Genomic DNA, 23,391 nt, shown 5'->3' with positions numbered 1-23,391 from the left:
ATCTCTCTTGATGTTGGTAATCATCGAGGCAATAGGCCATACTTTCCATTATTAAACTGAAAATGAACAGGGATTCTGCCTAGAACTCTGTGTATGTATACCTAATTAACAATCTGAAGGAGATTAGGTTAGGTGAGCAAACGGTGTCAAGTTTCATCTTAGCAAGTCAGCATCCAGTTGCTGATTGCATGACTATTGTCGTTTCCCTGTACGGATCGTACTTGTGGGTTATCCTGAAAATGAACCTTCCAATGCTTGCTTGGGTTACAGCTAATCCCATTTTCACACATCTGACCTACTTCCTGACCATTTCTCATTTGAAATCTCACACTAGTTTGTCTGTTCAACTAAATGAGCTCAAAATGATCCTACCCTTGTTATTTTTCGGTTATTTTAAAATTTTGAGAATGCAATCGCCTTTTTTTCCCGAAGGATATTTGGTCAATCACGGTCTTAATAATCAGTCAGTCAAGACAAAAATTGTTGTCAGGTAAGGTTCGGTTGTTACTTGGAGACTGGAGAGGTGTAACTTTGTTTCATCTAGAGGTAAGGTTAGGTTAATTAGGTGACTCCGTTCAACTGTCCATGGAAAATGAATGTGCAGTAAATTTGCAGGCTCCCTACATTTAATCTGGCTGGGTAAAACATCAGCGGATTCTGAATATATGAATCCTCCCAGAAAAAAGAATATATTGTCCCAGCATCAAAGCTAGCTAATTTCTTTTCGTTCTACATCTGATCCGTTTTATCAAAACATGCAGCTATGTCATTTTGACATCGTTGTCTCAATGATATGAAATGATTACAGAGTGGTTCACCGAAAGAAACCTTTCCTTCAATTAGATTACCTGTCAAACGGAATGTTGTGTGCGTGTCGAGTGTTTAGCATGTTTAGATTTGTACCTGATTGATATGACTAGAAGAGTTGGATGAAAGAAAAGGGTCGGTACGACATGTACGCCATAAACAAAATCACAGAGATTGTGAAAAGAGCTGGACGATTAGAAATAATGAGATGCCAATAATTTAAGAGAGAACGAAATAATTTAAAAGCAAGCTTCTTCTCGTGTGTCATTTGGAACCTAATCACTAATTAATCAGACTCTTAAGGAAGGAATCACTGATGAAATCTGAGTACTAATTGAACACCATGCGGCAAGTTGTCCAGTTGGAGTTCAGAACAATTTGATGGTTTTTTCCATTTGGAGTAATTAGGTAATCCAGATAGAATTGCTTCCAAATGGCGGGTAATCATACTGAGAACTTTAATCATCGAGCACGTAATCATCTGTGAGAACTGAAGTGAAAATATATATATATATATATATATATATATATATATATATATATATATCCTTGGGTCTGCCGCTACTTTCATGCTTATTAGCATAAAAAGTTTCTCTTCAAAGTTGTTCACCAGAAGCACAATAGACCTTCTGTTAGCATAAATTATAGAACGCATGCATGCTGGAGTGCTGGATACATTTCCAATCACACAAGTAATAAACCAACAAATGAATTAGTTATTTGCTGGTCACAGCACATCATAATTTGCAAGGTTGCATCCACGATCCAATAAAAATACTAAGCAAGAAGGGAGAACAAACTTGGCCAGGCTCTGTCCTTGCTTTCTTTCCCTCTTCTTTTCAGAAAAGCAAGAGCACAACTTTTCCCTTTCCTTCTTTTCAAATAGTAGCAGGATAAAAATTTCCAGAAAGCAAGAACCAAAGATGAAACTAAAGATAATCTGCTTTAGGTGGTGCACTCACAGTCATGCGTGCAAAGGAGGTAGCAATCTTGGGGGTACCATTTCTGTTTTACTTTTGCAACCATGCATTCATTCTTGGTGACTTGGTCTCATCCTTTTCTTTTATTTCAAGTTAAACCATTTTTCATAATCCTAATTAATTTTATTTATTTCCTCTCAGTGTCTTGACTAATGCAAAAGGACACATACTGTTAAATGCCTTTCTGAAACCCAAAGAAACATTTTGCCTGAGGTCTAGGAGCCACCAAACCAATTAATTCCAACTGGCTAATCAAACATGATATCAGGACTAAGAGTAATAACCAAAAAGGAGTAAGATAAATTTTCAACTTTCAGGCTTCTCTCACTAAAAGAAAGCCAATACTACTATATGAAAATGAACCAAACATGTAACTTGTGAGCATACTTTTATGACAACAATGAAGAGGTGGTACCGGATATGGAGGTTGGCCTTTCAGACAGAAAAGGTGAAATAAGGGAGTTCAGAAAGGACTCTTTACTTTGATGGACAGATCGCATTAAATTAAATGATGTAATTTCAGCCAAAGAGTAGGAGAGTACACTTTGGAATAAAGCATCCTATTCCTAACTCATGTGTTCGATTTATGTAACAAACAAATCACTGTCTAAAAAGTCTAACAAATAAATAAAAGGAAAAAAAATGAAGGCATAATGTTTCAGATCTTGGAGCTAGGCATCTTACACATGCACCTGTGTACGTACACACACTAAGGCTGCGTTCTTTCCACAAGTTTCCCAACCCCTTTCCCTCGTTTTCCGCGTGCACGCTTTTCAAACTGCTAAATGGTGTGTTTTTTTGCAAAAAGTTTCTATACGAAAGTTGCTTTAAAAAAACAAATTAATCCATTTTTGAAAAAAAATTAACTAATACTTAATTAATCACACGCTAATGGACCGCTCCGTTTTCCGTGCGGTGGAGTTGGGTTCCCAACCCCAAGTATCAAACACAGCCTAAGGCAGCTTCAATTTCACCCAAAATCTCCTTTAGATGTTCCCTAGCTAGCCAATCATCATCTTAATGATAATAAGATTCAACCTGGATCACATGGTTCTCGCTGTCATCGAGATGAGATAGCCTACCAGGCCGATAGAGCTCATATTCATATCATCATATGAGGATGATGAACTATACGGTTGGTTGATTGATCGATCCATTCATAACACTGGGTATACTATACATGCATGTGATGTGAGCATTATGTCCAAATGTACAATCACCTTTAGATTCTCTAATAGCCAGCTACTACAAATCTCATGCAAGCAGTTTGGAATGCCCACATGGCACTAAGGCAACACGCGGGGAAAAATTACGAGATGAATAAAACCACAAAGATTCAGCACCAAGCATCAAACAAATCACAGCGGGTCGCCGATCAAACTCCCACCAAACGCAGGATACGTTCAGTGGGTTCGTTTGTTTACGGCCAGAAAGAAAAGACACAACAATATGAATGATAGCGGGCAACAGCCAACAGGATTCCATTCGCCTAAGCAAAGGACCAATCTACAAGGTAGTAAGTGATATTACATGGATATTCAGATAGATGTCAGTGGTGGGCGCCAGCGTTACACAAATTTATCAGGTCCATAAGGGTAGAGTACAATACTTCAAGAGAAACATAGCCCAAAAACCTACGCTTCTCAAACTCCTGACTATCTGCTGACATCTTCCCATCCTCCGTTGGGTGATCAATAGTAAGGTACCAAGAAATGCATCCACAGGTGTCGTCCGGGTCAACATTCGCCACCAGGCCAAGCGTTTCACCTTGCTCAAGATCAAAGTAAAGGCACAGGAAATCTCTAGTCACATTCATACCGAGAACCAATGCTTCTTCATGAAGCCAGTGGATTACTTGACTAGCAACCTGAACAGAAAAAACAGTGAGCACATCATTCTGACAAAATAGACTTAAAAAGCAATTGTTGTGACATGGGTAATATTCATGGGCAGCACAGTATTACTTGGAAACAAATCCTTATGATGATCCACTTGGATTAAATTAAATAGCCCATCAAGACAACCAAAGTTGAACAATGACAGGTCTATCAAAGCATAAACATCTTGCTCCCTTTCTCGCACTGTATTCAGTGCTTTCAGTTTTATATTACATGAATGGCCACTGCCTTCCAGACCTCTTATGTGGGACAATATTAACCTAAAAAAATGTGGAAGCATGGCAAGGCACTAGAATGTTTGTACTGGTGTCCTGTTCAACTCAACATGCATGCCACATTCATTTTGAACTGTTAAGCAAACTAATCCTGTAGGTCAATAGGCACAAATGAAGATTTCCTCAGGGAAAAAAACTAAGAAAAATGCATTACCATTGTGCATTTCACATTCAAATGCAAGGAGTTTATGTTACACATTTGCAATGCAAGAAATAGTCTGGCTCATTGCATTATCAATGGACCATAATGAATTCCAATGGTAATAACTTTAATAATTTCATAAACATGATCTACCAAGAAATAATTTAAATAGTATCATCAGAAGTTTACCTGCTGCAGAAGCATTGTTGGGAGGTCCTCCAAGTCACAATTGTAGCTATTTACCAAATATCCATCGGAGGGCTTCCCAGTCAATGATCCAGCAATGCTTGGGGAGCCTTCACCCATTAGACTAATTTGGCTATCTTTCACGATCACCTTAGTATTGAACTGTGACCTGGATTTGTACTTAAGTTCATGGTTATCAGAAGGCTTTGCAATCCGATCTGCAGCAAGGATAGGCTGAGGAACTTTCAAGCATAGAGACCAGGAGGAAGTTCGAGAATGCCAAGTAGGAAGAGAACGCAAATGGAGATATGGAACCCTGCTGACCTGCAATACAGAAAGGAAATTTAAATAATGATCTACATGCAAATATGTAGCATCAACAAGCTTATAGGAGCTATACCACACTCTCAAGCTCCACGAGTACTTTGTTAGAAAATATCCTGTGAGCCACTGTCAAGCAGAAATGACCTAGCAGGCCATAATCATCACCTGCAACCTGAGCAGGACTTTGGTAGCGACCAATGTTAAGGGATTTCTCCCTGACCTTCCTAAGAATGTTCTCATGAAACAATTGTAGCAAGTAAATTTCCAGACTTCTGGGATTAGGAAACCCTGTCACGTCTTTTCTTAAAGGGTCCAGCTTCCCATTCATAGTGACCAACACAAGATTTGAGGCATCCTCTGAATTGGCATGGTCTTCATGGTCTACCATTTCTGAGTCACTACCATCTCCAGAATGAGCAAGCGAGAGGCACAATGAACATTCCTGACCAATAGCTAATTGGAGAAAATCTTCACGCATTCCAGTCACATTGATGCCTTGAGATTGGACAAATGTCTCACGGATCACCATATCAAATACCTACAAAGGCATACACTAAGCTAAGCCACAGAACGATATACATAAATAAATAATGATAAACCCGGGGAGGGAGGGGTGGTGGTGGTGCAAGATGTCATCACATGATATACAATAATTTTCCATGATGCTATAGTTAAAACTTAATTAAGAGCATTCTATACAGGAATTCTTAGCATGCCAAGCAAACACTTAGCTGACCTGCTCCTCAAATATTGACTTGTGGATGTTGCGAAGAATAGAATGTGCATGTTTGATGGATTTATTGACATCATCATTGTCTGTTTCAGAGGAAGTGATGCTTGAGATGCCATCTTTCAGTTTATGACCGTAGTTTTCCACACCATTGGCACTGTCCCCTCGAAAATTAAGACTCAAGAAACGGCAAGATTTTTGAGGGACTTGTACGGACAAAGTGCCTGATGAGTCTTGGTCAATTGGAATCAATGGTAATGATGACAGTCGAGGCATTGCTGCTGTGTCCAATTGAGAAGTGTCGATCAGATCAAACATGAAGCCCTCACTTCCTGGACCACTTCCACCAAACCGTTGCCGCTTCACTTTCCAGTTCTGCTGCAATCTGCCACCAATCCGCGAGTAATTCATGGTGCAAACTTGGGTGAAGTGGTATTGAAATAACAACTCAAGTTAAGCAACAAGACATGCCTGATTAATGAGCCATAGAACCTAGACTCTTTTTGGAACTGCTGCTCCATTGTTTTGGCAGATTGTTTGAAGTAGCGTGACAAATGCTGCGAGGACACAAATGAAGATCACAACAGGAAGCATGATAGATGCAAGACGGAAGAGGAAAGTGGCAAGCGATTACAGAAACAAATTGAGTTTGTTTTAGGTTCCATTTTGTTCCTTAGCCGTGAATTGAAGTAATCAAACATAGGCAGTAGGGTGACATACCCGAACGCGCTGAAGCTTGGTGGCTGCAGAGACTGCGGTGTCAACTAAGGTTTCGGTTGGCAGCGATTTGGGCTTGAGCATCCCAGCGACTGCCACTGCATCATTGGCTTCGACCTGCATTATCAAGTAGGATTGTCTCCTCTGTCAGGAATACAAACAATCGCATGCAAATAGAATGGGGTTTGCAGTATTGTGTGTGGGAAAACTGACAGTGGAGATGAGGTCAATGACGACGGAGAGCTCCTGCTGCGCCTGCTGCAGGCTCTCCATCATGCCCTGCCACGGCCATGCCTGCTGCTGCTGCTGCTGGGCGGTGTCCTTCTTGGGCTTCTTGGCGTCCTTGTCGATGACCCAGGAGAAGTCGATGCGGCGGATGGCGGAGAGGCGCTGCTCCTCGCTGCTGGTGTCGCTGCGGAATCCGAATCTCAGTGAACGGAGAGAGGTGGGGGTTAGGGTTTCAGGGGAAGGGAAGAGGTTGGTTTGGTTTGGTGCTTACGGCGGGTAGTGCTCGTTGCCGGCCTCGTCGATGGCGTGGAGGCGCTTGATGGGGAGCTTGTCGAGGTCCACCCGCACGGCTTCCTCCATGGCGAAGGCGAGGCAGCGGCGGCGGAGGGCTTAATTAGATCGGAGACAATTTTTTGAGTGAAGGAGGCACTGCCTTGGGGCTCACGAGTCCCGCTCAAGAGCGGAAGGGATCCCCCCGCGGGAAGCAGAAGCGGCGGCCGGCGGGGTGGGGGCGGCCGCCGGCGAGGTCGTCGGGCGGCGGAGTGAGGAGGAGCGAATTCTCGATCGAGTTTGGGTGCTGGACTTTGGAGTTTCTTCTCTGGAAGAGAGTATGATGGGCCTTTTTTGACTTTGGGCCGGCCTAACAAGTAAATGTTGCTGGGCTGGCCTGGACCAGTTCCAGACTTCCACTACTCCGAATGGGCCGGAGTTTCTTTTTTTATTTTCCATTTCTCAAGGCCCCTCGGGAGCAGGAATTATCTCCTAGCAATGGTAAAACGAAGGCTTATATCAGAGAGCTTTTTCTTATCAATGCCTACAAGACAACAAGGCCTGTTCTTCTGTTGTTCGTCCATGGATCACAAGTTTCAGGGAACAAAACTCTCTTTGGTGCCGGTGGCAATGATATTCCAAACTCAACCGCAAGTTGTGATCAATCTGCAACGTATCAGGGACGACGGATATTTCACAAAATAAGTAGTAGTATGTCGATTCTTCAGTCCAGCTTCTGAATTCCAGGCCTTTTGAAGTTGAGCAAGCAAGTAAATTCAGATAATCTCTCTGCAAACCAACTATACAGTGAGTGACTGAATTTCTACTTGCGCGGATCGATGTGCCAGAGCATTGCCAATCACAGAAACAAGTTGCAGATGAGATTGTCATACTAGCTTACAATCAATGCCACCATCCGCTCAAAACTCACAGCAATCAATCACAACCTGAAGAAACAATGAGGACAAACCACTGTCCACCGGATCGAGTTGGCAAAACCTGGACGACCAAGGGGGTTCGGAGAATAAAACTCCGACCCCTATTCATGAAAAAGAAAAGCACCGCAAACAATTCGTATCATAATTCTTGCAGGTAACACCGTAACACCATAAGTTTGAGAGAAATGCGCCAAATACAACAAATTTGGCGATTTGTTTGTTTTCTCTTTTTCAAAGGTAGCATATAGATTTGCCTTGATAATAGTATCAACAGATGCAGCGCTATAACCATATATACTCCATTTCTTCTCCATTCCCTTGCTTCATTGATTTATGACATACTCAGAAAGACTAAAATAAGCATCAATTTCACACTTCACAGGCCTGTTGTTCACAACTACTGAGCTGCTGTGTTATTGTATTGCTACTAATCAATACCAGCATCTCTTTAGAAAAATCATTAGCGATACACAGCTTACATTTTATTGGATATCACTGTCATTGTATCACATCCACTCCTCCCAGATCAACATATGCAATCATCATGCCTATGCCAGTTTTTTGCATGGTAAATTCTACTACTACCAGTGGCCCAGTGCCATGTGATGTCAACCCCAACAGCTTTGTATATTATTACCCCTTATTATAAACGCATCATACTCACTATTGGGGGGAAAACATGATTTTTCATGCTGCTGCGAGAGGGCTAGAAGAAAGAAGTTGCAGTCTTAATATATCACACACGCAGCATGAGAGCAGTGACATAATAACGGCTACGGACTACCATTCACAATAGTTTCAATCGTTGCTGCCGAAATCGTCAAAACATCTAATTTATCATTAGCTCGAGATTGGCAGCTATAATTGATGACAGCGACAAACAGCATAGACAATAAGACATCTAACTACGGATGGATTAGAATAATCCATGCGGTAGGGGGCTAATGAGGATTACTAGCAGTAGCAGAAGGCCCGGTGAGCATCTTGTCAACTTTTGCCAAAAGCCCCTGCATTTCCCCAAGAAGGTTTTCTGGCATTTGCTTTGATCCATCTGATGGAGTTGCCTTCTTGACAGATGAATGGCCAGCCAGGGATGAGATCATCCTCTCCAGGTTTTTCCTAATATCCGTAAGGGGAGGCTTTGAAGCTGGCGAAGGCACGCTCAACTTGATTGGAGGAAGATAATGAAGCCTTGGTGTAGCAAACGGGGGACCAAACATACCAAGAGTTTCTGCGCTGTTGTAAGCCGCCTCAGCTTCAGCACTTTTCCCAAACACAACACGAGCGCTATGGGTATCTTTTACGATGTCCGTCTCAGACTCAATCACGAGACCAAACTTACCAAATGCAGAGAGCAATTCCTCTTTGGAGGGCAGAACAACACCCTTTGCAAAGTCCAAAAGAAGGGCTGCTGGGTTTCCAAAGTGCTCTGCAATTTTCTTCTTCTTTTTCTTAGGAGTAGAATAAGCTATATCAGGGAAAGCACTATTGGTAGCTTCACCAGAGGAATGGTTTACATTAGCTCCAGGAACCATCTTCTTCAGGCTAGGCTGATCGGCCCTCTGGCCCTCATCTTTGAGGGAATTGCTTGCTGCTGCTACATTAGTGCCATTGGCGACCTCCGCTTTCATAAGCATTTCCGGCACCATCGCTTCAAGGGAAGCATAAGATTCTTGGACCGTACGCACTTCGGCGCTTGCATGTTCTTTATTTCCATCTGTCGGCTGAGATAGGGATACGTCTTCACTTTTAGGAAGAGGTGCACTTTTGTCAGTCACATCTACAGCAGCATTCTGCCCATCTCTGTGTAGAGGAATATTAGCTTCAGACTTCACTGCTTCCACCGGAACACATCTGACAGGCACATCTACTACAATGCCTTGCACACCTGGATCTGCTTGAATGTTGGTATGCAACTGTCTTGCTTCCAGCATACCTGCATCATTCTGTTTTGCAGGTTGGTCAGATAAATTCTTGCAAGCATTGGCTGGGGTCTTCAAAACAGATCCACCATTTGCTTTGTCCTGCTCCTGTCCTGGTTCTTTTGCTACCTTCGCTGAAGCTAATGTAGGGCTCTTAAAGTCTGGCTTGATCTTCTCAAGCTGCACACCAACTGCCATACCCCTTGCACCATTCTCTGGTTTCGTCGGGCTTCTTATGTCTTCTGCCCTCGCTTGCCTGATAGGAATAGCAGGGGTAATTGTTACACCACAGCCTAGGGCAGCCGCAGGAGATTTCTTCCCCCTCTTCTCGGTCTTGGTCGAAGAACTCCCACCCTCATTTTGCCCCTGTTTTCTGGTCCTCTTCAAAGCACACTTGCCTGGTTTCAGAGCAGCACGTGAATTTACAAAAGAATCAGATGTCTCCACAGCAGCATTTGTAAAAGCATTCTCCGTAGAACACTCGTGTGCTATAAAGGACTTGTAGTCAGCATCCTCGACCAACAATGAACTTGTATACAAAGAAAGGAAGGCATGGACGGCCTTCATTGACCGTATCCTATGGAAGACGTCCAGCCCAGTCCTGCGCACAAAAAGCAAGACCTCTTGTGGAGAAACATTCTCCTGCAATGGCTTTGGCAATACCTTGTATTCATCATCTTCAGCGGCAGCGGGTGGCGATGGCTTTGGCGAATCAGACGCCTTCTGGACAAGGGCAATCCCGCCCAAGTTGGTGTAGGGCGGCGACAGATATTTGCTCTTCTTGCGCTCGCGCTTGTTGGACTTGGAGATGGTGGTAGCGCTGTCCTGGTGGTGTGGCGTAGCCTTGTCATCGTCATTGTCCATGAGCTCGGCGACGCTGCGCTTCTTTTGGGTGGGTGTCTCCTGCGGCACCTCGAATGGCCTGGTGTCCTGGTCCTGGGCATCCCAGGCGGCGGGCACATCGAGGTCAATCTTGTCGACCAGGTCGGCGACGGGGCGGCGCGGGTAGTGGCCCGGGCCAGCGGGACCCCATCCGTTGGCGAGGGCGGCGACCCAGGCCTTGAGCCTGGGGAGGTCGAGCAGGCCGACGGAGGAGGTGTCGAGAGCGGCGTGGCGGAGGGAGGCGAGGAAGTCGGGGGGCGGCAGGTTGTGGAGGGTGGCGCGGAGGGGCGGGGGCGGTGCGTCGGGGGCGGGGGCGGGGGCGGAGGCGCAGGGGCAGGTGAGGTGGGCGTGGAGGAGAGCGGCGGCCTGAGCCTGGGCGTGTTGGACGGCGGCGACGAAGGCGCGGGTGGTGGTGGCGCGGGCCATGAGGTCGGCGTCGGGGTGGGCGAAGGGCCTGAGGTCGGAGGCGCGGCGAGGGGCGTGGTCGGGGTCGGGGTCGGCGAGGTAGGAGACGAGGCCGTCGGGGAGGAGGTGGGCGGGCCACCAGGGTCGGCGCTTGGACTTGGCCCAGACGAGGTCCCCGGCGGCTAGGGTTTGGGGGGTTAGGGTTTCCGCCATGGCGCGGAGGAGCGGAGAGGAGATCAGGGATCGCGGGTGGGAAGGAATGGGAGTAGACTCCGTTTGTTTGTCGTGGAATGGAAATGGAACGGAAGGCGGCGGGGCGGCGAGCGGCGCGGCGGGCGGCGGGCGGCGGCGGGATCACCTACCGCTCGGAGCGGTGCGGCGGTGGCAACTGACACTGACTCACACTCACACTCGTCTCTCTCTCAGCTCAATCAACCGCCGCTTACTAGGCTTTGTGGTTGGGCCAAATTCTAATCACGGCCCAAAAGTTCCTGTACACTCACTCGACTTGACTGGATTTCCTTACTAGGCTTTTCTTTTCTTTTTCTTGACAGGCCTCTGTTCCAGTAGAGCTTGGGCTTCTCCTACGATTGTCATATGGGCCGTTGGAGTTTGGGCTTCTCCAATGCAATCCAACGGCCTCTTCTCCCTCTTATCTCTGCAACTTTAAAACACAGAGTCATCTTTCTTTCATATGTTTTATTCTCAATCATCATTTCAGTACATTTCTATTTATATAGCCCTGCCTCGTTACGAACATTACAAATTACATTATAGTATGTTCTTATTTGTATGCAAATTAGGGCCATATTACCGGTACTATAATAATATAAGAAAGCAAAGAGAAAGAAAGAGAGACAAGTGTTGTTTGGTTCACTTGAGTTGGGTTGCACACCATGCCATATATACGTGGATTAGTAGCACTCACCAAATTCAATCATTTGCAGCATCCATACATGTAAGCTTACAATACAATATTTATTTGACCGAGCACGTACGCAAATGCACTCTTTGACAAATTAAGCAAGATCCGAGTGATCGACCATGTTTTCCGGAGGACTTAACTGAAGTAGATAGATATTCAGATACTCCATCTAACTACTACTAGATGATACTATATGCGTACGTCACTCAGTCAATGGGACGATCGACTAGATTAAATTATTACTTTCACCATCCTAATTAATCCTATCTTAGTATAAAATTATCCCCCACTAACTCCTTAAGCTTAACATGCAAAGATGTCACATCATCATCCACTAACAATCATCACATTTAAATATCATGCAAACATGCTATATCTTTATAGTTTTTATAATTTAAGAGATTTCAAATACAAACATGTTAAATTATCATCCAACATAATTTACATAATGTTTCAATGTATATCTTTATTATGTTTTATGATATCCTATATAGTTTTATAGTTCATCCTTATTTAGTTAGTGCTTAAATGATTAATCTATGGTCCAAATTATCTTTCTCATTTTTTCATCTAATTAAGTCATATCACATCAATTATTTTTAACCTTTAGATGATTAATCTACTTTCCAAACCATCTCCTTATTTTTCTTCTTCCAAAAAGTCATACCACCTTACTTTTTACATTTGAATCACCATTGTACATACTATTTAAATTTAAATTATCATAAACCACATTAACTTACTTCTTAAACTGATGTTATCTAGCTATCTTACAGGTTATTTTTATTGTTTCCATACTAAATTTTCCACAGCAATACGCGGGATTTCACCTAGTTAATGAGATATGCATACCACAATCGTTCAATTCAGTCATATTTTTACTATCAATCACTTATTAATCCATTCATTTTAAATTACTAATCGTTACGTTATATATTAGTTTAAATCAAACATTTTAATCTTTAACGTTAATTTCTATAAACTCATACAGTTTAACATCATAAAATTTATATTTTTATATACCATAGAAATAATTTCATAATATATGAATCACATGCTAAACAACACATATTTTTAAAATTGGCATATATGTAGTGCTACATAATATTTATAGTTTTCATAGAAATATTACTTGTCGCATGTACTTCTAGCAGGTTTTCGGGAGGAATCTAGAAATTAATGGTACCACTGTACGACAATAAATAAATAAATAATGCTATTGATAGGCCACTCGGCCAGATGTCAAAAACCTAACGCTACTCTTGATACATGTGGGAATATGTGTACATGCATAAAATATTTCACGCGAGCTTCAAATAATATTTTATCCTAAACAACTTATCTAGCGCCCGTTTCGTCATGGCGCCTAGTGGGAAAACTATCTCTTAAAAATCCTAAATGCAAAAATTGTTTCCTTGATTATTGTCCAGTGTCCGTGCCATTCCAGATCTCAAATCTCCAATCCATCGTCGAATCCAAACCCTAATCTCAAATATGTCCTAAATCAAATCCTCTCGAAAAGTCTACTTTGCCTCCCTTGAGTCTGTGGGCCGATCTCTTCTCCCCGGCCCATTTCCTCTCAGCCCATCTCTCCCTCCTCCTCCATCCTTGCCCGCACGTGCGAGGCACGTGCGACGCTCGGGCGCTGAGCACGAGAGAGAGCTCGCTCTCTCTTTCTCTTCTCCTTCCCTCTCTGCTCCCGCTACCGCTTCCTGCCGACGCCGCCCAAATCGCCGCGCCGTTGCTTCCCGCGCGCGTGCGCGCGCCATGGTGGCCGACAGGCCAGTCGCCGCCGCCGTCAGCGCCTGCCGCGCCTGAGCCCGCGCCTGCCGCCCTGTAGCCGCGCCCTTCCAAACCGCCCCCGCCGTCATCGCCGTCGTCACGACCCGGCCCCACCACCACCGCGCATGCTTCCAAGGGTTGGAGGCAGAGCTCCTCCTCCCACTGTCTCGTCGCCCTCTCTCTCCTTCCTTCTTTTCCCAAAGTGGCAAGAGGCAAGTCTCCTTTCCCTCTTTCCTTTCTTCTTTTTCTCCCCCGCCGGCGTCATCCTCCCTGTCGCCGTTTTGGCCGCTAGCCGGAGCGCTAGCTCGCTGGCTTGACCGCCCAATGTCGGTTCCGCCCTCCCAAACCGACATTGTCGCCCCTATAAATCCGAGCCCCTTTCCCCATTCCAAACTCCCTTGTTTTCGCCTTCCGTCTCCACCGCACCATTGTCGCTCCGCCCTACTTGCACCTCCGCCATTCGTTGCCAAAGCACCGGGAGAGCCGGCGCGTGCGAAGGACGCGTGAAGGGGACTCCGCGCGCTCGTCTTCTTCCTCTTCCCCGGCCCGAGGCCGGAGAGATCACTCCCGTGCCGTCGGCCTCTCATCACAGCGCCCCGCCTCGTCTCGGTAGGGCATCCCTCCGTTCTCCCTCCTCGCTCCATCTCTTCCCCTTAGCTTTGAGTAGCAGCTCGAGTAGTACCCCAGTAGCTAGTTGGCGCCGCCCCAAGCCGCGCCGCCGCTCGCAGTAAGCTCGCCGCCATCGCACCCGCGCTCGGTAGTAGCCGCCCGTCGCCGGCCTTCCTCGGCGATGACCCGTCCAATCCGACGCTAAAAACGGATTCCCGGAGTCACGTAGATGCTCTAACTCGCCCGAATCGATCTCCCGTCATGCCGTCGCCGTTTCCCCCTTCTCTCGCCGCCGGTTGCCGCCGCCGCAACCCGCCGCCGTCGAGCCCCCTCCGGCGAATCCGAGCCGTTGGCTCGTCTCCCTTTGTCCCGTGCAACCTCCCGGTGCGCTCGCCCATGCCTGCATCGCTGTAGATCGCCCCGCCGCTCGCCGCCGCCGTCCGCCATCCGTTCCGGCCGACGTCGTCGTCTTCCTCTCACCAGCCCACGTGGCTGCCACGAAGGCGGCACGTCGGTGCCACCTCGGCCGCGACCGGGTCAAGCAGACCTCGGTCCGCCGCTCCCCTCCGCCCCGCTCGCGCACGCGGTCCACCGCGAGCCGTGAGGCTGCGCGTGGGCCCGCCGCATCCGCACCCACCGCGAGCCGCGCGCGTGCATCGCGCCCCGCTCCAAACCCTAGCGCCGCGTCGCGTGCTCCTCGCTCACGGTGAGCCGAGCCGCCGACAAGCAGGTCCCACTCGGGATCACGCGAGGTGAGCCCGGTCCACCGACTCCCTCTCTCCTCCCCTCCCGCGTGCCTTTGGGCCGCCTTCTCGGGCCGGCCGGCCCATTAGCTCGGCCGAGTCGCGCCTCTTCTCTCGGGCCGCGCCCTAGCCGCCCGAGGGAAGTCTGTTTCCCCTCCCTCTTTCGTTGCTAATTCAAAAAGGGTTTAAATAAATCCTTTTCTTTTAGTCCAAAAATCCGATGATCTTAGAAATTCAATATCTTTTCAACCATACATCCGTTTGACTCCGTTCAACTTCCAAAATTCCTCAAATCTCGAGATCTATCTAATGGCACGCTTAGAGGTCAATAATAGGGCTTTAATTTCGCCGTTTGTTGAGTCATCTCGTTCGCGTGTAGCTTCAGAGCCCGAAGACCCGGAGTGCGCGGATTTCGAGGATCAAGCTCAAGATCTCGAGCAAGGCAAGTCAACTTTGATCATCTTGCACCTATAATTTAAAGGGACAATTCGAACCATGCCACACAAATTTTGCAAAATTTGTGATATGCCACCCTGACCCACATGTCATTGACTCATGTGTGTCCTACATGTCATTGAGATACGGGTGGCATATCTCAAATTTTGCAAATATAGGGTGGCATGGTTCCAACAAACCCTAATTTAAATCTAAGTATTTCTTTTCCACAAATATTGCATGAATAGGATTAACACAAGTAAATCGGCCGCGGCTTGCGAGATAGCCTGCCGGCCCAACCCTAATTGTTGCAATTACCCTCCTTGAATTATTGAACACTTAAACCTCCTTTGTCGACTGTTGTGCTTCGATGCACGGGACTTCGGGCACGCGCATCGGGACACCTCCCCTCAAATTTAAAATATCCAACGATGGGTAAAACTTGGGGTTTTACAAAAGACTTGGAAAAACCCGACACCTGGGTCGGTGCTTGCGAACTAAATGAATTTCCAAAATCGCGGATCGAGGAACGTACCGGGAGTACGGTTTCCCGCTCTTGCACTTAAGGACCGTTTTCCTTGGAATTTCATCCGAACATAAGGCAAGTGCGACCACATGGGTGGAATGGGATGCCCCTGGCTGAGTAATTAGCTAATCGAGGCAGCCATTATGCCAAGAGACATGTGGATTCAACGGGGTGGTGCCAGGGAGAACCCCCGGGCTTCCTGGCACAGTATGGTCTGGGACCTAACCTAATGTCGGTTTGGGACCCCTCTCGTTGGCATATGGTGAACCTGTGTCAGCTTTCGAAATGCCTTGTCATGAAAGCCTCAAGGTCTCTAGACGTGGCCGTTCTGCACGGGCTGGGTGATCCGGGTTAGTAATGTCGTGTGGGTAAAGTGTACCCCCTCTGCAGAGGTTATTAAACTATTCGAACAGTCATGCCCACGGTCATGGGCGGATGTGAGGTGATTCCTAGCGTAGTTTTGTTTGACTACTGCTTGTGAAATTACTGTTGTGGAATGGGTTCGATGTTTGGAAAATCTGCGGCTGATGGGATCAGCCAGGCCCGGGTGCCCGTTTGAAAGCCGTTGGCCGGGTGCCAACCTTGAATCAATTCAAAGACTGATACATTGCACATACTCCGACCGGACGAGACGCACTACCTCATCCGTGTCGTTTGAGAAGCACTCACTTAGTTGTTTCAAAAAGGAGTTTAAATAAAATCAATTGCAAAAACAACAGTCTTTCCTTGAAGCCTGCATTAAACACTTAATTCCCATGGCTTGCTGAGTACTCCTGTACTCACCCTTGCTCTATATAAATAATTCCCCCCCAGTTGCTGAAGAAGATGAAGTGGATCCCGCTGATGAGGAGTTCTTCCAGGAGCAAGTCGGCTACGATGAGTTTTAGGGTTTCGGTCTAGTTCCCAAGTCGCGCCTGTGATGATTGGTCCAAGTCTTGGCTTCCGCTTTCCCTTTTGTAATGCAGTTGTGAGCTCGGGATCTGTCCGCAGCCCAACATGACTTTACTCCTACTCTGTAATAAAGAGACCTCTGTTGCTGTGATATTCTATCTTCCTGTGATACCAGCAGTGTTTCCTGGGACTGGTATTGATTAACAGGTTAATTTGGAGTGTCACGGGCTAGTTCCGTTCGGGGCCCTTGCTCTATATAAATAATTCTCCCCCAGTTGCTGAAGAAGATGAAGTGGATCCCGCTGACGAGGAGTTCTTCCAGGAGCAAGTCGGCTACGATGAGTTTTAGGGTTTCGGTCTAGTTCCCAAGTCGCGCCTGTGATGATTGGTCCAAGTCTTGGCTTCCGCTTTCCCTTTTGTAATGCAGTTGTGAGCTCGGGATCTGTCCGCAGCCCAACATGACTGTACTTCTACTCTGTAATAAAGAGACCTCTGTTGCTGTGATATTCTGTCTTCCTGTGATACCAGCACTGTTTCCTGAGACTGGTATCGATTAACAGGTTAATTTGGAGCGTCACGGGCTAGTTCCGTTCGGGGCGTGACAACTTATCCAATCTATGATCCAATAACACTGTTATACTCATTGCAATTAAATGTTTGCAACAAGGTACTATAGTTAATTCTTTACATATATATTCTAATTAAAAAAATACATGTTTTTATCATTTAGGTCGGATGTTTCACACTTCAAACTGAAATCTTTCAACTGGTCTGTTACTATGTTGCACATTTTAATTTTGTTTTATAATATGTCTTTCTTAATGTTGCATATGAAATTATTTGGATGTTTTAATAAGTGCTTTTCCCATGTGTTACTAGTTCATTTGAAAACATTACATGGTAATTATATTTTAGTTAAAATATACATGTTTCAATTATTTGAGGTCGGATGTTTCACACTTCAAACTGAAATGTTTCAACTGGTCCACTACTGTGTTGCACATTTTAATTTTGTTTTCATAATATAAATTTTCTAATGTTGCAAATGATTTTCTTGGATGTTTTAATAAGAGTTTTCTCATGTTTTACCAGTTCATTTGCAAATATTACATAGTGTTGTTTGAATGTTTCAGCAGATATTTTGTGATGTTCTTGATCTTTCACGCTTTATATAAAAATATTTTAACTACAATTATAATGATATACTATTTTTCTCCAGAACATAATCATATGAGGTCTTACTGTAATCATTTAATTGCAACAAACAAACGATGGAATCGATCACATAACAAATAAGTAGTTTACAAGAAAATATATTGATACAAATAACCGTAATAATCAAGAGGTCCATATATGATATATGGTCCATACCAAGTAAATATATCACACGACTATATATATCCCTAGCAGCCACGAACACACTTCAACTAGGTTATTGGGATCAAGATACTTAATGTGTTGGGCTTTTTTTTTTCCAAACAATTATAGAATCAGTTCGTAGGATCAAAGATACTAATTTTATCAAGTATATGATTTATGTAAAATTTGCAATATTGTAAAGTTTGAAGATGATAATATTAGTTTGGTAGGGATCGAGCTAATAACCTTGAGTCCAACTGCGAGCTACTAAGGAGTACTCCCTCCGGTTCTATAATAATTGACGTTTTGGACAAGGTTGAGATCAAACTTTAATAACTTTGACCATCAATAACTTCAAAAATATTTAGTTTGAAGAAACTAGAACAACATATATAGATTTATCTTTCAAAACACTATAATAAAAGTAAACATGCATTTATTTATTATGTATATTATAATAGAAAAATAAGTTCAATGGTATATTTTGTAGACCGTGTCATTGTTCAAAACGTCAATTAAAATGAAACAGGGAGTACTTATTAATCGTGACGAATATTTGCATGTAACAGTAACAACCAATTAAGGCAGATTAATTAGTAGGACTACTGTACATGGTGTATACAATTTATTAATGTTGTTCTAGGATGGATCATTTGCATGAATGGCAGCAAATAATGAATTAATCCCCTAGCTAGTAGCTAGCTAGCTGCCTACTCCATGTATAGTCTTTTATACGGAGTAACAAATTAAGATGACCCCTAATATAATTTTTCCGTTAAAAATAACCATCTTTTATATGAAAAACTTGACATAGGTCCCAACACAAGCTATATCTACTTAACTGTCAAGTACTGTTCATCAGCCAATATATCATTGCATTTAATTATATATATTCGTGATGTGTGTGTACCTTTAATTTGACGAACGTATATATGTTGCTTTCTAGTTGATCTCCTCGCCATTAGTTATGATTATTGAGATATTTTAAAACTGCCTTTACTTTACTGATAACAGAGTTAATCTATATTGTTTATTTCTTTACTAACTACTATCTTATGAATCATATTTATTTATAGCAGATCTATATACAGTATAGATATCGACTACTAGTAGTATAGTAGTATAGTTGTATGTATTTGTTGTACTGTATTATGTCTCGTCTCAATTCTAAGAATTTTTTGAACGGTGAGAATATGCACTTTCAGCACGATGATCACTAAAATAAACAGGGAAAATATGTAGTGCAAAACTAACTATGTATCGAAAAAGGACGTTCAAGATTCGTCCACACCAAATCCTGGACGTACATTTTTTTGATTCAGCGTGAATTTTCAGACTTCCACAACATATATAGTTTCCACCATTTTTCCAAATAAGCAGATACTCGTCAGTAATGATGTTTTGATGATTGATAGATAAAGAGAGCAAAAGGCTAGCTACATCCAATTCGCTAGCTAGCTAGAGTATATACACGCGTACCGCATTTATATGGATCTGCAATTAATTCTACATGGAGATGGATGTAAATGAGTGCTTGATCAGTTACGTTACCAAAACGATCTTTTGATACCATTTGGCGAATTAAATTAAATGGAGCAGATCTAATTTGAGAATGTATATATGAATGGTCGAGGGACATGCATGCATATCATTGTCTAAAATAAAGATGGAGGTAGAAGCGGTCTATCTCGGGCGCCCTCTGCCTCTGGTGGACAAGGACGATTTGAATTGATCGATCGATTAATTATTGAACTTTTGTCATGACTCGAGACGGCGACGGAAAAATTGATCTGCAGGTACGGTATATGTATATATCTCGTCTCAGAAAATTAATTAACTAATTAACCGCGTATCTATATCTCATTCGATAGAGATATATATATCGCAAAAGTACATGCAATTTGTCAGTCTTGAGTTTACACTTGACTACACACGTATACGTGCAAGCGGTAAATGGACGTTGCTCTCAGTTAGTGTATGTGGCAACGTGACGGCCGGTAATCTAGCTAGCTGCTTTCTTACTAGTACTAGTACTACTACTTTAGCTACAACTTTCACAAGATAGCTAATAAGATAGATAGATTCTTCTCACTTGCTCTTGTGAAAGGGAGAAACTGAAGGCATCGAGCATGTACATACGTTCAGATTGATCCATACAAATACAAGTACAGCTAGCATGCATGTATACATATGTACAGATCGATCAATATAATGTAATTAATGCGTATATATATGCATGGCGATCGATCGAGACTGCAGACAGGCCGGCATGCCTGCCGATATCCAGCTTACGACTCAATGGCCAGCAGTGACAGGTTTTGACTATAGAGACGATGGTCAGGAGAGAGTGACTGTGGCAGTGGTGCACGTAAGCATGCGGACAAGTCATGTCGATCGAGTCAAAGCTAGATCTATCTCATGAAAATGCCAACATGCATGCATGTTCAACCGCCGTATCAACACATAGGGAAAAATGTTTCTATCTCCCGCGACGTCGTATCATGCATGCATCTTAATAATATTCGTTAAAATATTTAAGAAATATCAAGATTAATATGTGATATATTTTTTTCTCAACAAACATATGCAATAACTATAACTTACACAAATTGAATTTAAGCTTCGTACGTTTATAGAATAATATATCTCATATTAATTTATATATATTTTATATAAAGATATGATACGTAAAATACCAAGAGATGTGTCTGGAGACATGCAAATCTATCTCTGTATCGATCGTGCATATTGATCGACGACGACGACGGTGATGTGCACTAGCTCTAGTGTACTGTACATCATGTCGATCGATCGATCAATCGGTAGTCTATATATATCGATCCGGACCATCATCCTCCTGTCCACTGCCACGCGCGCTAGCTACTTGTTGAGTATATATCCATCGATGATGCATGTATGATAGGAGAAAATTAAAAGCTACTCTAGGTTTGTTGTTATCCTGCAGTACGTTTATTGGGGATCGATCGATCGACAGGCCGCCGCGCGTACACACATATACTAACTCCTTCCTTAAATGTTTGACGCCGTTGACTTTTTTAAACATGTTTAACTGTTCGTCTTATTCAAAAAACTTTTGTGAAATATGTAAAACTATATGTATATATAAAAGTATATTTAACAATGAATCAAATGGTAGGAAAAGAATTAATAATTGCTTAAATTTTTTGAATAAGACGAACGGTCAAACATATTTTAAAAAGTCAACGGTGTCAAACATTTAGGATGGAGGGAGTATATACTCCATCGATCGATCGGTGGCTTGGATATATAGGATGGATGCATCATCCATCGATCATGCATGCGCACCTGGGCTAGCTGCATCCAGAAGCTACTCATCGCTTTCATCCTGCGGGATTCCTGCCCAAGAGTAGCTAGGACTCAACTCATATATAATTTGTTCAATTTTTAAATTACATAATATGATGCTAGTAGTGATGTTTGAGTCCGTTCCAACGCCATAATTAAACTCACATGTAGGATCATAAGTTCCCCACACGTGTATACTTTTGCTTTGGATATGACATCATATACCTAATCAACTAACTATACTATAAACTTATAACGTTTGCTTTTGCTTTATCACTTATAATATTTATTTCTCTCAAAAAAAATATAATATTTGTTTTGCAACATACATGGCCTTTAGCTAGTATAGGATGAAGGAGACAAGCCAAGGACGCCCCATATCGATCTCTCTAACTCGGTGGTACGTGTCACACTACACAAACCATTTTTCTACACACACCCATTTATATTTACAAACAAAACGTATAATGACATGACAATTATAATAAACTTTACAGGCAAGACTCTTAATATATCTGCATAAAAAATAACTTATTTTCCTAGGTGGGCTTCATTCTTCTTTATTCAAGATAGTCCATGTATCACAAACCCACACAAACCTCGAAAAAATGTTAAGTCATATTGGAGGACATGTGGCTTCTTCATGGGCAATGGGGAATGGGGACCTTGGTTCCCAGGTCATCAACTTTAAATTTTCTGAAAATATCAAGTGTTCTTCTGTTGTAATCAAATAAGTATATATCTTCTGTTCTTTTAAGTATATATATATTAAGTTGATAAATGGCTATAGCGATTGAGATGTATCTTTCCATTTTATCGACTAACTTTTATAGCACGCATGATATAAATTACTACTCAATCAAGAGTTCCGTAGAATTCTTCACCTCAAATTTTGTTTGTAATTGGCAAATATAAAGAGGAAGAAGTACTGTAGCAGTATATAATTAAGTTAGGAAGGAGAGGACTCATCGGATCGATCGATGACCATCGAGTCGCGTCGATGGATGGATCAGCTAGCGTCAGACTTAATTCGGCCGCCGCATATATATGCATGCGACAAACTTAATAGCTACTCCATCCGTTTCAAAATATTTAACACCGTTGACTTTTTAGTACGGGTTTGACTATTCATCTTATTCAAAAAATTTAAGTAATTATTTATTCTTTTCATATCATTTGATTTATTGTTAAATATACTTTCGTGTACACATATAGTTTTACATATTTCACAATATTTTTTTGAAAAAGATGAACGATCAAACATATATCAAAAAGTTAATGGTGTTAAACATTTTGAAACGGAGGAGAGTACTATCCAGTTGCACTGTATACTCCATATATAGTGGCAGTGCTAGCAAAGTCAAACTAATTTAATTAATTATTAAGAAGCACTCGTATGTATATATACGTACAGTTGCCGCGCTCGCTGCAGCAAGTTGATGATATCGACTAGCTAAGCTACCCAGTTAGCAGCCGGCAGGACCGATATATCCGCAGGCGGCTAAAGACTGGAGTAATTAGCAAGCCAGTTTGAGTAGTAACTAGAGTAACTAATAAACACATGTGCAGAAACTGAGATTTTGTAATGAGTAGAAGTATGTATCTAGCTTCACGAGCAAGCTAATTTAATTAAGGTAGCGTCCATTTTTTTTTAAAAAAAAAGAAATCGTAGCTAGAGAAGGACCGGCCGGGAAAACAAAATCAGCTGATTAATTGACAGTATATACAGTATAGCTACTGTAGTAAATTGCTTTGCATTGACGTTGAAATCTGAAAGCAGAATAATCTGCAGTCCATCGGTACTCTCTAGCTAGTCTGTACGTAGTAATATCTCTCTCTGTCTACTACTAGTACTGCAACTTGTTTTGACTGTCATTGCTGGAGTATACTATATATGATTGATAATAGGAGTAGTAATTAATAAATAATGTACACTTGCCGCCGGAATACATCCATCCCTACGTACTATTCACCAGCTGCGGTCATCTTGACTCCACACTTGATCAGTAGCACTCATACTCAAACTAACCACCATTTGCTAGTACTTCCTCTGTTTCACAATGTAAATTATTTTAGCATTTTTCACATTC

General features: G+C 43.1%; 2 protein-coding genes across 2 annotated transcripts; both read right to left on the bottom strand.

Moving 5' to 3' along the window:
* Nucleotides 1–3,237: 3,237 nt before the first annotated feature.
* On the bottom strand, nt 3,238–6,853 carry LOC4352909 (mediator of RNA polymerase II transcription subunit 17). The gene is made up of 8 exons (XM_015764659.3): nt 6,559–6,853; nt 6,273–6,471; nt 6,063–6,176; nt 5,814–5,899; nt 5,349–5,727; nt 4,689–5,150; nt 4,292–4,612; nt 3,238–3,654 (listed from the first exon to the last, which is right to left on the bottom strand). The coding sequence occupies exons 1-8, from the start codon at nt 6,645–6,647 to the stop codon at nt 3,337–3,339; spliced, it is 1,968 nt and encodes a 655-aa protein (XP_015620145.1). The 5' UTR covers nt 6,648–6,853; the 3' UTR covers nt 3,238–3,336.
* Nucleotides 6,854–8,254: 1,401 nt separating this feature from the next.
* Nucleotides 8,255–11,117, bottom strand: LOC9266094 (PWWP domain-containing protein 1). Its single transcript, XM_015764658.3, has one exon. The coding sequence runs from the start codon at nt 10,915–10,917 to the stop codon at nt 8,437–8,439; it is 2,481 nt and encodes an 826-aa protein (XP_015620144.1). The 5' UTR covers nt 10,918–11,117; the 3' UTR covers nt 8,255–8,436.
* Between the last annotated feature and the right edge of the window lie 12,274 nt (nt 11,118–23,391).

Source organism: Oryza sativa, chromosome 12, assembly GCF_034140825.1.
Source record: "Oryza sativa Japonica Group chromosome 12, ASM3414082v1".
NCBI classification, from domain to species: Eukaryota; Viridiplantae; Streptophyta; class Magnoliopsida; order Poales; family Poaceae; genus Oryza; species Oryza sativa.
The sequence above is the reverse complement of the archived record's forward strand: the minus strand, read 5'-3'. Positions and strand labels throughout refer to the sequence as shown.

What these genes read in the sequence shown, in the direction of transcription:
- LOC4352909 (XM_015764659.3), bottom strand. Translation starts at nt 6,647, where the DNA reads ATGGAGGAAGCCGTGCGGGTGGACCTCGACAAGCTCCCCATCAAGCGC. An exon ending in CCAAGCTTCAGCGCGTTCGG is followed by an intron (nt 5,900 to 6,062) that starts GTATGTCACCCT and finishes GTGTCCTCGCAG; the next exon opens with CATTTGTCACGCTACTTCAA. An exon ending in TTCTATGGCTCATTAATCAG is followed by an intron (nt 5,728 to 5,813) that starts GCATGTCTTGTT and finishes GATTGGTGGCAG; the next exon opens with ATTGCAGCAGAACTGGAAAG.
- LOC9266094 (XM_015764658.3), bottom strand. Translation starts at nt 10,917, where the DNA reads ATGGCGGAAACCCTAACCCCCCAAACCCTAGCCGCCGGGGACCTCGTC.